The sequence below is a fragment of the Meleagris gallopavo genome, chromosome 3, assembly GCF_905368555.1.
Source record: "Meleagris gallopavo chromosome 3, MGAL_WU_HG_1.1, whole genome shotgun sequence".
In the NCBI taxonomy this organism is placed as follows: domain Eukaryota; kingdom Metazoa; phylum Chordata; class Aves; order Galliformes; family Phasianidae; genus Meleagris; species Meleagris gallopavo.
In genome coordinates, this window is record NC_139406.1 from 72046956 (window position 1) to 72062957 (window position 16002).

The following is a 16002-nucleotide window of genomic DNA, read 5'->3' on the forward strand; positions in this document are numbered from 1 at the left end:
GCCCATCCTGGTGGACCTTTCTGAAAATACAGACAATGAAGCCAAGGAACACCTGGTCTGTGGGCCAGAAGCTGCCTGATCTCATGTACTTATTTGACATGCCCAGAAAGCATCACCAGGCCCCAATGTTCAGTACAAGGCCAGTAGACCATTAATGGTCCAAAAGACACCAGAAAATGATCTGCAAGATCCCTAAAACTAAACACAGAACATTACCTGAGCCCTAATCAGTCCAAAGCACTATTAAGTATTTCCCATATGTATCACTTTAGTTATCTTATCCTGGAATATCCAGGTCAACAGGATCATTTGTTATTCCACGTTCAGATCTCATTCCACTAAAAAGCCCACATTTTTTCCTGCAGGATTGTTAACCAGCAGATTTTGCTTGAGATTATTTTGCACCTAAATCTACTACATTTCGCTGTTCTTATGTCAAAGCACAGCTTGAATGTAGCACGATCATTTGGAAACTCATTTTCTTAAATCCTTGAGTTTCATTTCATTCTTATCAGTGAAGAAAAATAGACTAGCTGGGTATGATTTGTTTTGGTTACATTCATGTCAGATGTTTCTATCACATTTTCATTCTGCAGTTATGAAGTACTTGATGTTTTTCACAGTATTTTTCAGGCATTTGAAAAAGCTGAGACAGGTTGGCTGATCTGTAATCCTTGGTAGCTCATAACTCTTCTGTAATCCTAAATGTAACTCTTAGTATTACAAAAATAACTGTGGTTGGTTCTTTAATTATACCAGAGAAACTGTCATCAGGGCTTCCTGAATCATGTGCACTTTATTCAGATGTTCTTTCATGTTTTTTTTTCCAAGGCCTGTGTTTGCATTCCCTTGCTAGCTCTAAGTGTGCTTGGCCTCTTGTATCATGTAAGCTCTATTTGCAAAGGTGCTTCACACCTCAGCCTCCTCTGTCACCTGTCCTTTGTTCACCATTTCCAAGAAGTTATCATCCTTTTCCTTCTTTTCCTTTTACTTATTTTCTCTTCTCTTTTACACTTCTTAAACTTAAGCCTTTCCCTTCTACTAATCCTAGAGCAGTTTTTTTTTCCATTTTGGTCAAATAACCAAACAAGTCCTAATGTGGGCCCTTTGGTTTCATCCAGTGCCACCCTTGCCAACGGAACAGCTTGCTGCAGGGCCATCTATATAAGGACTTTTTCCAAATGACTGTTCCCTGAAGCTGCTTTCCCCTTTCAGCTCCTCTGCGCAGGACCTTCCCTATCAGCCCCATGAACGTGTGGAAATCTGACTTACAGGATCCATATGGTCTCGCTCTCCTCCTCCCAGTCCTCCACTAACGCTTGAGATCCAATTACCTCTGAGCAAGCTCCTCTTTATTACTTATATCTATCACAACCTCATTTGGCCCTGTCTACTACAGCTGACTCTGCTCTTCGAAACAGAAACTTTGAGGAACAGTCTGTGCTCTACTGGGTTTTTTGGTCTATTTTCTTGCAGCAGCTATCTGCTTAGATAAAGTCCTCCATTGCCGCTACCTCATCTCCTTGATACAATCCCAGAAGCTGCTCAGAAGATTGGCATCGACCTCTTCCTCCTCATTAAGTGATCGTTAATAGAGTTCTACGGTTCCTCTCTATTTTATCTCCAGCAGCTCTGTCGGACCCTGCTTTCTCCACACACATTCCTAACAAACCAGATAATGCTCTTCCTTTTCCTCCTGCCTGTCCTTCCTACACAAGTTACACACTGCTAATATTAAAGTGCCATGATCAATTCCGCAGAGCCATTGTGATGCCAATTAAACTGCAGCCTTCGTTGCATCCCAAGACTTCTTGTTCTTCCTGTTTATTTTCCACACTCTTGGCATTAGTGTAAAGACATCTCAGATGTTTGGCAGCTTGCCCTCACGTTATCCCTTTCGTCCTTCTGTGGTCTCCTGCGATTTCCCACTTCCACTCCACAAATGAGTTGTTAACCAGATCTCTGATTTTTTTATTCACCTGAGATCTTTCCTGTACACCTCGATGAAAGCCAATGTCCTTGGGTGCTTCTCACTTGTTCTTCCCTAGCAATAAATTTCGGACATTCTGACAATAGTGACATTTTTGTTAATTAAGCTCTGCAGGATGGAAATTCTAAGTGTCTTCCTAAAGAATGGGGCAGAAAGTTGTTAGTGGAAAAGTAATTTTAGGAAATAAAAGTCTCCAGCCTGATTTCAGCCTTCTCAGCTCCAGAGAGGGCTAACAGTGAACATAATTTAAAAAAACACCATTTTTGAGGCAGACTGCAGTGGCCAATGTGCTTATCTTAGGGTCTTATATTAGAGTCCAGACACAGTATCTGGATGAAAGCAGCCCCAGTGGAAACCCTGGGAGAACCCTTCCCAATTCCCAGCTGTACAGTGCACTAAATCATAGCGTATATTCACTGGGATTGGCACTTTTCAGGGCTGCAGCCACCAAGAAATAAGCGGCGATGAGCAGAGAGGAAGTAAGATGCTGACTCTTATCCCTCGCAATCTCCAACAGCTGGAACATCCACAGTTTACAACCAGCCTGACATTGCAAAGCAACAAGAACAAATATTTGGAAATCTGACGGCCTCATATAGCTGGATGCAGACAGAACCTTACTGCAGAGGAGTTTGCAGCACGTGGCTGCTGTGCAAGAGAGCAAAGAGCACACCACTGCTGTCTGTCTCCCAGGGTCTGGCAGGCACAAACCTTGGTCCTTCCCTGAGGCTTCAGGTCTGCTTCTGAAGCACCGTGAATAGAAGTTAAAGGAAGATGTTTCATCCAATGTCATCAGCTCTGTCTTTCTGCTAACATTTGGAAAACCAAATGATGCTAACGTTACACATTTCAGCAAACAGACTGGGTTATCATCTGCATGGAAGTAGTAAAGAGGAAGCCGGACTTGCTGTTCATGGAAGGTCCAGCATTTTCCCAAAAAAGCATTTGTAAACCTACAGCCCCACCTCCATAAATCAATGTAAGCTTGGAGTCTGAAAAGGAGAAGCAGACATAGAAAGGGCTGAAGCCCGCAGCCCATTCTTTTTTCATTCTAACATCCATTATTTAACCGTTTGATGCATATCTGTATCTCAGAGAAGTATTGGGCATCCACGTGTGTCGGAGCAGTGCAGGCAGAGGTGGATGGGCTGCCCAATGCCTGCTCATGTCCGTTCCCATCACCCAGCAGACCCTGCTCCCTCTTCTGGACAGCGATGTAATGAAAGGAATCATTTCCCCTCCACATGCGTGATTTTGAGCACAGGGAATCGAGAAATGGAAATGGGAATTCATATTGCTTTGGTAGAACACTGAGATCTGAGCTACACATCCACTGAATTGCTATATTTGGAGTTCTCTGTAACAAAGGACTTCGGTATTTGTGGTCAAAGCTGAAAAAATAGTGAGTGGTTTCATTTTGTTCAGCTCTTGGGGGAGGGCGGGAGAGGGGCAGAGAGGAACAATCCCCCTTCAGCCTTGCTGTATCCTTTTGCTTCTCAGTTTTGTACAAAAGAATATTGCAGAACTAAAAAAGGACATGGAAAGAGATGCCATCCTTAGCAAGAGCTCAAATGGGCTCCGATAGCATTACATTGGTTACAGCGTGCAAAAGACATGCACAGCAAGACCAGCGTCTTCTCTCCTTCTCTAAGTCCAAATGGTTTTGCTCCAAAGGAGATGCTGTGACTCTTTGGTGATTTTGGGGTATTCTGCTGAAGGTTAGCAAGCACAGGCATTTGGGAAAAGGGCTTCCCCACCGTTTCTGGCCATGAAAGATGTCGCCTAAAAAAAAAAAAAATCAATTAATGATGTTGGAGAAAGGTACAAAGTACTCTACAGTGCACATCCAGCACAGCAAAATCTTCACTGCTGCTTCCTAAGGGCTTCCTCGTCCTGCTGGACCTTGATCAACACACTAAGGCCACATCTGGGGCTGAGCAGGGAGCAGAGCCTGGTGACAGCACAGCCTGCCACGTGTGGGCTGCAATAGCAGCAGTATCAGGGATTATACTGAAAGGAAATTGCGTTCAAAGCCACAGGGTATTGTTGTAGCCAAAGGATCCGGCTGGTGAAATGAAGGGATCCTCCGTTCAGCCCTCACGCTGCTATGGGTGAATTTGGTACAATCTCCAAGTTTTACATTGCGTCCCTCTCCAGAGAGCACATTGAAGCCTGTCTGGTTGTGGATCTTCTAGGTCATTTTTCTTTGCTTTCCTCTGCAATGAGAGCAGGAAGGTGGCACATCACGATGGCTGCTCAAAAGTGCAGCAGGTAGAACTTGGAACCTGGCTTCAACGCTGCAATGCTTCTTACAGCCGCTCCTTCCAAATCTACTATCAATCATAAACTTGAAACACCAACACATGCCAAACAGAAATACTCCTCTGGAAGTTGTAAAACAACCAGGAACGGGGCCGGGCTCTTCGCAGGACTCTGAGCTGCTGCAATGCAATCAGCATAACCCAGTTCCACAGCCTTTGTTCGACACCCGTCTGGGTGGGAGCACTTTGCCAAGGTGAGAGCAGATTGTGACCTGGTAACAATCCCACGTCAGATGAAGCATTTCCTGGCACTTGGAATGAGGTTTTTCTGTGTGTTTTTGCTGTAGTTTTTACTGGGTTTCTTTTTGCAACAGAGACTCAGCCCCCAGGCTGCCTTCACCCTTCCTCTGCCCAGCGTGATGGGGGGGTTCCCTTCCCGAAACCACCTCCCAGAGAACAGCTCCTCATTAGCTGAGACACAACCAGGAAAGGTTTAATAAATACATTACCCATCGCAACAAAAATAAATATCATTTATAAAACATCCGTTATCTTTTGCTCATCAGCATAATACAGTGCATGTACACGTGCCCAGTACAGATGAGATTTACAAACGGCCGCCCGCATCGCCCCAGCCCATGCATTCCCCCACTGACAGCACCACGAATCACCCCGCTGAATGGAATCAAAGCGCGGCTCCTTCGCGTTTCTCAGCCATTTGCCACACAGCAAAGGTGAAAGGGAGGGTACAAAAAGTCCTCGCATCGGGAGAACGGCTTCAGGGCTCCGGGGGAGGGGGGGGGTCGGTCTGACAGCGGCACTTCAGCTCAGCTCTGCAGCATTCAGCCCACGTTGGGAGCTCAGAGCTGCTGAACCGAAGAACGGAACATATAAAAGCAAGCTGATTTTTTGCCACAAAAAAAAAGTTTAATAATACAGTAATAGTTGGAGTACCGTCCGGTAAAGGTGTATGGTTAAAAAAAAAAAAAAAAAAAAAAAAAAGTTCTGAGTATGAATTCACCTCGGGTAATTTGAGCGTCGTAAATACTTGCATTATAGTGAGGTAGACAGTAAAAAAATTCCTTTCTCCGTTATTAGCGCAGTATTTAAATCTTGCAATAATATTTTAAGGAGGCGATAATGTTAGGTAAGGAGGAAATATCTGATTAATGCTTAATTCTGTACAACTCAAATATAAACTTTTCCAAATATTAGACATTATAACATTTCGAGTGCATATAATGTTTTGTACAATAACAACAAGAAATGCACGCTGTTCATCTCCGCTTTGCACTTTCCAGTCCGATTAAATAAACAAATATTTACAACTTTTATATGAACAACGGTGCATCCCGAGCAAAATGTGCATTTTAAATTATTGCTCCTGGTCGAGTCTTTTTAAGTTGCATTTTTATCACTTTATATTATTATTCTCTTCTTTCTTTTTTTGTTAGTTTTTTTGTTTGATTGATTCCCCTTCCTTCCCCCCCCCCCCCCCAAACTTTCCCCTCCACCGATTCGCAGCTCTGCGGCCCCACACACAGCCGCCCATAGCGATGTCCGAAGGCACCGAGCCCGCTGTGGCAGCGCAGGGATCGGCGCGTTCCTTTGCCGGAGCCGCCACATCCGACGGCGTTTCGTCTCCTTCCCCGCTCACCCCGTCGCGCTGTCCGTCACGCCTCGCTCTTATCACAGCTTTTCGTCGCTGCCTTAAAATGTCACCTATCCGGTAATCACAATCTCGGGCAGTTCTCTCTCTCTCTCTCTCTCTTTTTTTTTTTTTTTTTTCCTTTTGATGGAGTGGGGCGGGCTGTTCCAGGCCCGTCACCCCGCAGGAATGCGAAAGAGAGCGGGCAGGAACGGAGCAGCCCTTCGCTCTGCCCCTCTCCCTCCCCGCCCGTTTCTGGCCGTATCTCCCCCCGTCGGAAGGGCGGCCGGAACGCTGAGAGCCCCGGGGCGGGGTTGCGGCTCGACGGACGTTCGCCGGCCCTTCCCCTCCCGCCGCTCTCCGCCCCGGGCCGCTCCCGGTCTCCCTCCGCCGCCGGAGCGGCTCCGCCAACGCGCAGCCCCCGCCGAGGGGCGGCCGCCCGCTACCTGCAGCCGCACGACTCGACCACCATGTCCTCGTACTGCTTGTACACCACGTTGTTGCCCGCGTCGATGTAGAGGATGCTGATGGGGGTCAGCTTGGTGGGCACGCAGCAGCTGGGCGGCGTGGAGCCGGGGTCCATGGAGTTCATGAGGGTCTGGATGATGGCGTGGTTGGTGGGCTCCAGGTGGGAGCGCAGCGGGAAGTCGCACACGCCCTCGCAGTGGTACGCCTCGTACTCCAGCGGGGCGATGATCCAGTCGTCCCAGCCCAGCTCCTTGAAGTTGACGTGCAGCGGCTTCCTGCTGCAGCGCAGCCGCGCCTTCTTGCCGTGCCTCTTGCCGTGCCGGCTGGCGAAGGCGGTGCGGCGCTGGCGCCGGGCGGGCGGGCGGCGGGCGGCGGGCGGGGGCGCGCCCAGCTCGGCCCGCAGCTCCCCGAGCAGGCTGCGCCGCCGCGCCCGCGTGAACACCACCAGCAGCGCCCGCTCCTGCGGGGCCCGCGGCCGCCGCCCGAAGCCCAGGCCCCGCAGGTCCAGCCAGCGCCGGGGCGGCGGCCCGCGGGCGGCCGAGGCGCGCAGCTCCAGGCACAGCCGCTTCCAAGGCCGGCCCGCCCGCAGGCCCTGCCGCACGTCGAACACCTCCCAGCCCGCCGCCGCCGCCGCCCGCGGGTCCACGCTGCGGGAGTGCAGCGGGCGCGGGGAGAGGCACGGGAAGAGCTGCAGCAGAGGGGCGGCGGCGGCGGGCGGCGGGCGGCCGGCGGGGGGGCGGCGGAAAAGCCGCAGCTCGGCCCCCACCAGCTCCTCCTTGTCCGAGAGCGTGGAGACGTCAAAGAAGTACTTCTGCCGCCTGAGCGGAGCGGGAGAGAGATCGTCTGCGGGAGAGAGGCGAGAGGAGGTCAGCTATGCGGGAAGAGAGGAAAGAAGAGGAGAGGAGAGGAGAGGAGAGGAGAGGAGAGGAGAGGAGAGGAGAGGAGAGGAGAGGAGAGGAGAGGAGAGGAGAGGAGAGGAGAGGAGAGGAGAGGAGAGGAGAGGAGAGGAGAGGAGAGGAGAGGAGAGGAGAGGAGAGGAGAGGAGAGGAGAGGAGAGGGAGAGGAAACTGAAGGACCCACATCATACAGGACGCTCCACACCAGAGGAAGGATGTGGCAACCCAGCTCCATGCACTTCCTTGGCCCCCCAGCCCTGCAGGCACTGCAGTGTGTGTGACCAGCAATGGCTCTGTGTTTGTATGCATACACAAATACACATATATATACACATAAATGTACATGTACATATATACGTTCAGCTCCAAGAGAATGACCTAGACTTCTTTTTTGACACATGGGCGTACAAAACACAGCTCACAAAGCCAACCACATTCTCCTGAGTTGCTTTCCAATAAAATGTTTACAGCCCAGCAAACACAGAAATTCCCCAAGCCCTCGCTCTCCCCAGAAGCCAGTAAAGCCCGTGTATATTTCAACAGTAAAAGTGTCACTGTAGCCTCTGTTGGGCCGCCCCTCTCCGGTTGTCCGTGCTCGGTCTGCTCCTGAGGCAGAGGGAGACCGAAGAAATACACAGCCCACGGTATTTATTGACAGCAGAGGTCAGCGCTCCTCCTCATCAGCGTATTTCACAGCCTCAGCTCCACCTGACAGCTCCGGGGGAGCCTCCTGGGGGGAAGGTGGGAGGAACAGCGGCACGACTGATGCGCACCGAGACCTTCAGGCGTGACACGACGCTGTAGAACCTTACGCTGCGCAGCGCGCAGTGACTCAGCGCGGATTAACGCTGCGCGTTCCCACAGCCCCCAGCGGGAACACGGGGCGGGGGAGGGGGGGCAAAGGGAGCCGCTGGGGCAGAAACCCTCCTGCCTCGAGGGAACCACATTAGTCCCTAACGTGGGCACAGCCCCATCCCTGCCGGGGATGGCTCCAAAGGGCGAAGCTCGCCCCGCTCGGTACAGCTCTTTGGGGATGGGGTGGAGGCGGGATGCTGCTCGCCGCCCCGTGTCCCACGTTGCAAAGGCTCAGCTTCAGTGTGCCGTGTCGAGGCGGGAACACGGCGATAGGAGAGGTGCAGAACTCGCCCCGATCCATCAGTTCCTGGCTCCTTTCTCAGAAAGGGGCAGCGATCGCGGCTGTATCAAAGCAGCAGCCTCGAATCCCATCAGATAAACACGATTTATTCTCTCTCGTAAGCGAATAATTCCAGATGAATACATAATCCTGCCCCTCTCCTGGCTCGCTTCCAGCGGGGCCGAGAGGGTGGGAAAAGAGCGGAGGGAGGGAACACAGAGCGGCATCACCGCCGCCCTCGATGGGGGGGCGTGGGGGGGCCGGCCCCGAGGGGGTGAGCTGCGTTCCCACCGCACGGAGCGGTGCGGAAACACCGTGGCCGCCCCTCCGCCTTTGTGCGAGCACCGCGCGCTGCTCGGGACCTCTCCTCCGCGCTCCCTTCGAACCGAGGGGGCTGAGAGACACGGTTTGAAAAGAGCCGCCCGCCTGGGGCTGCCCGACCTCCGCACGGCGTTGCGGTGCCGGCAGCATTCTTTCCTTTTTGTCGTTACTCCAACGAAGGGGCCGGGCAGCTCCCGGTATCCCCCAGCCCGGAGCACCCCCGGCCACGCAGCCCCTCCCCGCAGGCACCGCGGTTCCGAGGAGCGCGGGGGTTAAAGAGGGCTACGCGGAGTTTCCCTTTTCATGGCAGATCAGGTACCGGGCTCTCGGCCAACCCATCGGGGCTGCGATCTTAACTTTACATCACTGCAAATTATACCCAAACCGCATTCGAGAAGAATTTTCCCATTCCTAATTCTCTTTCAAGCCGTATTTGAACTCGCAAACCAAAAGCACGTTGGAAGTTTAAGGACCCTTCGCAGACGATAAGGTGAAAACGGGTGCATCCGTCCCCCTGGACCCACGGGCATTCCTCGGGCGCTGCCGATCCCGGTGGACCGGTCGCTGTGCTCCTCAGGGGGGACTTTCCCGGCTCTCAGCTCCCCTCTCCGAACGGGCGGCATCGCCGCCGCTTTCTCTTACGGCGCCCGACGAGATTTCAATATTTCGTTCCCTTCGCTATCGAGTAACCGGGAGAGACCGCATCTTCCTCGGATCTAACGCTGCCAAAGCCCCGAGAAACGAACGGAGGGCTGCTTCCTCTCTCCCTCCGCCAGCAACGTACCTCCGTTCCCCTGCTTTCCCGGCACCTCTCCGGAACGGCCGCCTCCGTTGTGCCGCGGCCCGCCGGCCCCGCCGCCCTCCCGCCGGGTTCCGGGGATGCGCCGGGGCGGAGAGCGGCTGCACGGGGGCTGCTGAGTGCCGCGGGGGGCCGTGAGAGCTGTGCCCTTCCCGTCCGCTACGAGAAATCGACGAGAAATCATTGTGCTCCCCCCCCTCTCTCAAATAATAATAATAATAACAACAACAACTAATTGTATAGACATAGATATATAGATATTCGAAATTCGAAATCCCTGAGCTCGGAGCTTAGAGAAGGAGCAAGGGGACGATTTGAAGGAAATTTCTGAGCGGTGTACGGGAAAGCTCGGAGAAAACAAAACACACAGAGCTGCCCTCAACCAACGAGGGCTGGGACGGCCCCTTTCGCCCAGAAGCACGCAGAGGCTCCCGGCTTCACTTGCAGCGCTGGGATCGCAGGGAAACGAGCACTTCGCCGTCAACGGCTCCTTGATTTTTTTTTTCCCTTCTTTTTTTTTTTTTTTTTTTTTTTTTTTTTTTTTTTTTTTCCCAGTAGGGCTAAAGAGGGAGGAGGCAAATGAGAGCAACGAGGCGCTCCGTGCCCGAGCCCGCAGCCGAGTTTGGCCTCCTCGGGCTCCGTGCAGCCGGTGGAACTGAGCAATCCTGGAGCGGAAAGCTCTCTTTTCTCTCTCTAAAGAAAAAACATAAACTAAAACTAAAAGTAAATCCACAGCCTCCTATCAGTCTCACCAGGAGGAATCCTGGATTTAAAATAATAATGATTAAAAAAAATTAAAAAAGGAGAGAGAAATTAAGAACCGAGCAAACGATCGGTCGTAGGCACGGATCGAAAGGGGCCACGGGGCGGCTTTGTCCCCCTTCCCCTCCTTCCCAGTCCCTTCAGGGCGAGGATCCCCGCGGAGGATTCGCAGAAGGGAACAAACGGAGGAAAAAAAAAAAAGGGGAAGGAGGGGGGGGGGGGGGGGGGGAGCGAGGGGGGGGAGAACGGGAAAAAAAATGAGAAAGAAACCAAGAAACCTCTCGCGAAATCAGTGTTTTTTCACAAAGTCTGCTCTCGCAGCGGCTTTGGAGACGGTCTGCCGCTTCCCCAGCCCCGAGCAGTCTCTGCTCCCTTTGCTCCGATTCGGCAGAGCGATAGCAGCACGGCCGAGCCGAGCCGAGCCGAACCGGATCGGGCCGAGCCGGGCCGAGCCGAGCCGAGCCGAGCCGGGCCGGGCCGCTCTCTCCTTCCCCGGGCGCTCGGCTCCGTTTGGAAGCGCTGCCGCAGCGCTCTCCGGCCGTCTGGTCTGCATTAGTGTTTTTATAAGGGGCTCAAACAAATCGAATACAAGGTCACCAAATAATTAACAGTTGTGAATTCCCTCCTTCCCCATTAAAATGCTTCCCCGCTTATATTTCATTTTCCTCTTGCCAACGACAACACCGCCTGGGCAAAGGCGCTGCGCAGATTGCGGTGCGCTGCAGCTCTCGGTCCACCCAGAAAGCCGCTGTTTTGCATAAACGCTCGACACGGGGAACTGCGAGCGGGATTTGCTCTCTCCTTTCTGCCGCCGATCGCAGCTCCTGCGCGGGGCTCTTCGCTTTCTCCCGCCCCCCGACAACAGCGGTAAAACACCGCATATCGGACCACCCCCCTCCTCCCTCCCGTCCCCATCGGCTGCACACGAAAGCGTACAAAGGAACTGGAGAGAACGAGACGATTTCGACCTATTCCCGTTTTCCGTTTTCCCCGCTGCGGGAGCCTTTAGGACACAGAAGGGCACGAAGGCACGAAGCCCCGCAGCCCGCCCTATGGCACCCGCTCCCCTCGGGGCACCCCCAGAACTGCTCTCCTTCGCCCCGCGTTCTGTCCTCAGTTCGCCCGGCGTCTTGCGGGGTTCGCTGTTCGCAGCCGCCGCTTCCCTTTATTTCCACCCTGCCCGGTGCAGCCCCGCAGCCCCTAATTGTAGAGCGGAGTGGCAGTGCTGGGGGTCCCGGGGCCAGCGAGAGCACCATCTGCGTTTTAATGAGTTACTTCATGTGCCAACAGCAATTTTCCTACATTCAGAGAGGTCCTGTCTGATCTTGCGACCGTAACAAAGGGGGGTGGGTGGGGGGGGGGGTGCGAGAGGGAACAGGGAAGGGGGGGAATCGCAGAGCTTTTCCCTTCTTTCTGTGCTCTTTACGCTGAAAATCTACATATAGATATACATATGTAATGCAGCGGCGCGGCTTTCCTCCCTCCCGATGCAGCCTGAAAGCGATCTTGTGAGCTTCGGGAGGAAGGAAAGAAAGAAGAGGTGCGGAGGTCTCCCTCGGTGCCCCCCAGCAGCGGGGCCGACGCTGCGGTGTCCCGCGGTGCCCCACTCCCGTGCAGCCCCAGTGGCTCCATCCCCGCGCAGCGCTGCGCGGCCGCTCCGTCGGTGAAGCGCAGCCCGTCCGACTAATTGGGTCAATTTGGGCGGCTCTGCCGTCTGCAAATGAATGGAGAGAGCCTTCCCCCCGCTTCCCCCGAGCAAAGGCCGTTCATCAGCAGCAGCGCTCCAATTAAGAGGGCTGGGAGCGCACGGGGAGGTGGGCAGGAACGCGGCTCCCACTTCAGAGGAACGGAAGCTCTCTTGAAGTTTTTGGTGATGTGCCATTGGCTGGTCCGCTTCATTATGGGAGACCAGACAATATTCGCTATGTTATGACATGAACACTCAATTAGATCACTGAGTTGAAATATTCCAATCAGTGGCTTGATGCTAAGCAACCCTCGGAAGGTCCAGCAGAAGGTCACAGCCCGTGACACATCAAATCAAAATCAATGGGGAAAAGTGAGGCTTTTCCTTCATCAGAGCAGGACTTCTGGTAGCGAATCGCCTCTACCGGAGCAGATTCTCCCATGCAGCGCAACGAGCTGCGGTTGTTACATTGTCTTTCTTCTGGCGAGGACGATCCCGAGCTTGGCTCCATCCCCACCAGCTCCCCGATTTTTTTCGGGGGAAGCGGCTGAAGTCGTTTTTAGGGCTGAACTTCTAGAACCTCACGCCTGGAGAGCCTCCCCCCGCACGCACCTTTCCCACAACGACGCAAAAAAACGCCCCCGTCGGGGGAAGGCGGAAAGCAAAACCTCTCGTCCCCCTCCGTCCATCGGAAGCACCGCGGCACTGCAGCCCCCGGCGGCGCCCCGAGCACTGGGTGTGACGGTGGGACGGGGGGAGGAGGAGGGAATGCGTGACCTTCCTTAGGAGCCACTGAGTTAGTTCGTCATTAACCAGGATAATGTAATAGTAATTATTATAAAACCTTAATAAATAAGGAGAGGCATTTTGAGGGAAGGGAGTTTCTCTTTTCCTCTAGATCCCCACGCCATCTCCGCCCTCGAGCTATAAAGCAACGAGAGAAAAGCGAAGCGGGGAACCCGGGGGTGGCGGAGAGATCCTGGGAATCCCTGCGGCAACACTGCTGCCTGCGGGAAGCGGAGATACCGGCCCGGCCCCGTCGCCCGCCCCGTCCTACCTGCGTCCCTCCTGGCCCCGGAATGGATGGAGGCGGCCCTCGCATCCGGGAGGTGCAAAGGGCGCGGGTGCGGCCCCGAGCCACGCTCCGTCGGGGCACGTCGGGGCGCGGCGGTATCCGAGCCCCGGGGCTCCGGAGCGGCTGTGTGCCTGCCCCGTGTACCCGTCGGACCGGACCTTTCCAGGTGACCCCGACGGCGCAGCCCCACGCGCAGCGAGTTTGAGCTTTCTATTTGCCTTCCAGCCGAAGCGGTAAGAGAGATCCTTTCTCTTAGGCGGAAATAAAGCAGAAGAGCGATGTTTCCGAGGCTGCACTTCCACCCGAGCTGCTCCCGCAGAGCGGGAGTAGCATTTCCCCGCCCGGTGAGGGCTCGGGACGGCTACGCGTGGTTCCCGCACCACCACCTACGGCCGCCGCAGAGCGGCTTTGCTACGAAACAACACAGCGCAATGCGCCGTTTACCGACAGATCCACCTTTCTGCGCCCCGAAGGGAGATAAGAAAGAAAAAGAAATGAAAAAAAAAAAAAAAGAAAAGAAAAGAAAGAAAAGAAAGAAAAGAAAAAAGGAAACGTGAGCAGAGCGGCGCCGGCTCCGAGGATCGGCAGCGCTGCGGACGGGGCTCCAGCCCCGGGGTGCGACGGGGCGGGCGGGGGCACAGCACCTACCTTGTCCCCTGTCTACGAAACTCGTGATGGTGTTGGCCGACTTGGAGGACTGGAAGAAGCTGGCGTTGATGCCCAGTTTCTCGGCGACGGAGTAGGTCCTGAAGAGGGACAGCATGTACTCGTGGGGCTCCGCCCGCGGGGGCGTCCGGCCCCCGGGCTGTGCCCCCTGCCGCGGCCGGCTCTCCCGGGGGGATCGCGGAGCCCTGCGGCCCCGCCCGCCCTTGGCCAGCTCTGCGGCGGCGGGGAGGGAGGCCGGGCGGCAGCAAGGTAAATCCCAGAGGAGGCCGGCGAGCAAGGCGGCGGAGAGCAGGGCCCGGCGCGCATTCATAGCGATCGCGGCGGGGCGGCGGCGGCCCGACGTGAGGCTCCGGCGGCGGCCCGACGTGCGGCGGGGACTGCGCGGCGGAGCGGCGCGGAACGGGGACTGCACCCGGGCGGGCCCGGCCCGGAGCAGCCCGCCCCGCCCCGCCGCCGCCCGGACCGCCCCGCCGCGGACCGCCCCGCGGGGCGGGCTGGGTGCCCGAGACGGCCGGGGGCGGCAGGGGCTCGGCCGGGCCGAGGAGCGCGGTTGTGCCCTTCGCTCCGCGTGGATGGGAGCAGCGAGTCGGGGGCTGGGGTTTCGGGTGTGGGTGTGCTCACACAGCGGTCGTAGGCTTGGTCCTGTAGCCGGGGCTCAGAAGCAGAACTTGTCACAAGTGGGGGTCTCTCGAGGAGATGTGCCCTGCGAGTAGGCAGCTCCAAGGCAGGGCCTGAGCTCTGGGAGCATAAGGGAAAGTGCATGAGCGAAGAGCTGCACGCTGTTGTCTTTGCCTTAGAACTGCCCCTAAAGGAACCACTCCGAGAAGGGCACGATGCTGGCCTGTGGGCTGGGAAAGGCATTGACAGATTGGCAGCACCTGGGGAGAGCAACAGAGCAAGCAGGGTGCAGGCCCCTGTGCCATCAGAAGGACTCACCCATCCCTTTGCACTGGACTTTTCAGAGAGATGCATCCCGCAGCGAAAGACTTAACTTCCAAATAGTTGCAGTGCTCAGAGCTATAGACAAAGTGGACAAATTGGCATTATCCCACCCATCCTGCTCATTCCTTACTGCTTCTCGACCTCCTTCTTGTCATCCTCTCCAAACCACTGCACTCTTGGTTCCTGCAGCCCTGTCCCTCCTCCTCTGCTCCACCACATTGTTGCCCTCTGTCCCACACCGAGCTTTCTGCTCTCCCCAACTTCTCCTGCTGTCTTCCATTTCCTCACTTCTTCCCACTCTGCTATCTGTCCCAATTCTGTCACTGGTGGATTTTCCTCTCCTTTCAGTGGGAGATGCTGCAGTTCGAGGGACATGTGCAGGCACATGCAGCAAATGCTCTGTCTACAGCAAATAAAGGGAATGTGTCATAATAAATAAAAGGAACTTGACATCCCTGACAATGCTCCTTCTTCAGCTGCAGTTCTTCATGGGCCTTGCCATCATACCTCAGACATTCTTTTTTTTTTCTCACTGCTTCTCATGTTCCACCCAGGGAGGGCAGCTCATGCCTGGGCTCTGGCACTGCTCCCAGAGCAGGACGTGCACACAGGGTGAGGTGAGGCACAGGGGGCAGGCACCTGTCCTTGTAGGTCCTGATTTGCCATGGGGACCTCAGTGCCACCAATGGACAGACCGTGGGAAGGGTGCCAATGGAGATGGGGACAGCAAGGGGACCTCCAAAGCCAATGAGAGGCTCAGTTTTCAAGTTCTTGAGACAGCTCCAACAAGGATCAAACTGATGCCAGGGGCAGGGGCTCACTTGGGTTAGAGAGGGCCGGTCCTTGGCTTGGCTGCTTTATGGTAGGATAGAAGTACTGAGAGATGATGGGAGATGAATTATGAAGAAACTGGGCTACAAAAGAGTATCAGTGACAGTGCACAAATGAGGCAACGTTTCTGTAGAATCAATTCCTTCACTGCTTCATCCTGTTTTTTCACCCCCTTTTATTTATTGTGCTTTCACTCCTCGTGCCTTTTCCCTGTCTTCCCATCCTCCCTCTAACCATTCCCCTTCTTTTCATCCACTGTTCCTTGCTCTGGTACCCCCACGTCTCCCCTCCCATCAGCTCCACTTCTCTGCTGCTCACTTTTGTTTCCTCTGCTCCTCTCTGCCGTTCCCATCCTTTCCGCCCCTCACTTTGCATTTTGGCTGTTTTTTCTGGCCGTGACCCAGTTCCTTCCGGAGCCTTATCGCTCCTCTTTTTGTTTCCTTCTGCCCCCTTGGTGCCCTCTCCGCTCTTTCCACGCTCTTGGCTGCTATCTCCCATCAGCTGCCCAGCTCCAGTTTCTT

General features: G+C 54.6%; 1 protein-coding gene across 1 annotated transcript; it reads right to left on the reverse strand.

Moving 5' to 3' along the window:
* Positions 1 to 5225: 5225 nt before the first annotated feature.
* On the reverse strand, positions 5226 to 14169 carry GDF6 (growth differentiation factor 6). Its single transcript, XM_085221445.1, has 2 exons — positions 13691 to 14169; positions 5226 to 7210 (listed from the first exon to the last, which is right to left on the reverse strand). Exons 1-2 carry the CDS (start codon positions 14016 to 14018, stop codon positions 6342 to 6344), a joined length of 1197 nt encoding a protein of 398 aa, XP_085077571.1. The 5' UTR covers positions 14019 to 14169; the 3' UTR covers positions 5226 to 6341.
* Between the last annotated feature and the right edge of the window lie 1833 nt (positions 14170 to 16002).

Coding starts and splice junctions, on each gene's coding strand:
- GDF6 (XM_085221445.1), bottom strand. CDS start 14,018: ATGAATGCGCGCCGGGCCCTGCTCTCCGCCGCCTTGCTCGCCGGCCTC. Junction 7,211..13,690: donor TTTCGTAGACAGGGGACAAG/GTAGGTGCTGTG, acceptor TCTCTCCCGCAG/ACGATCTCTCTCCCGCTCCG.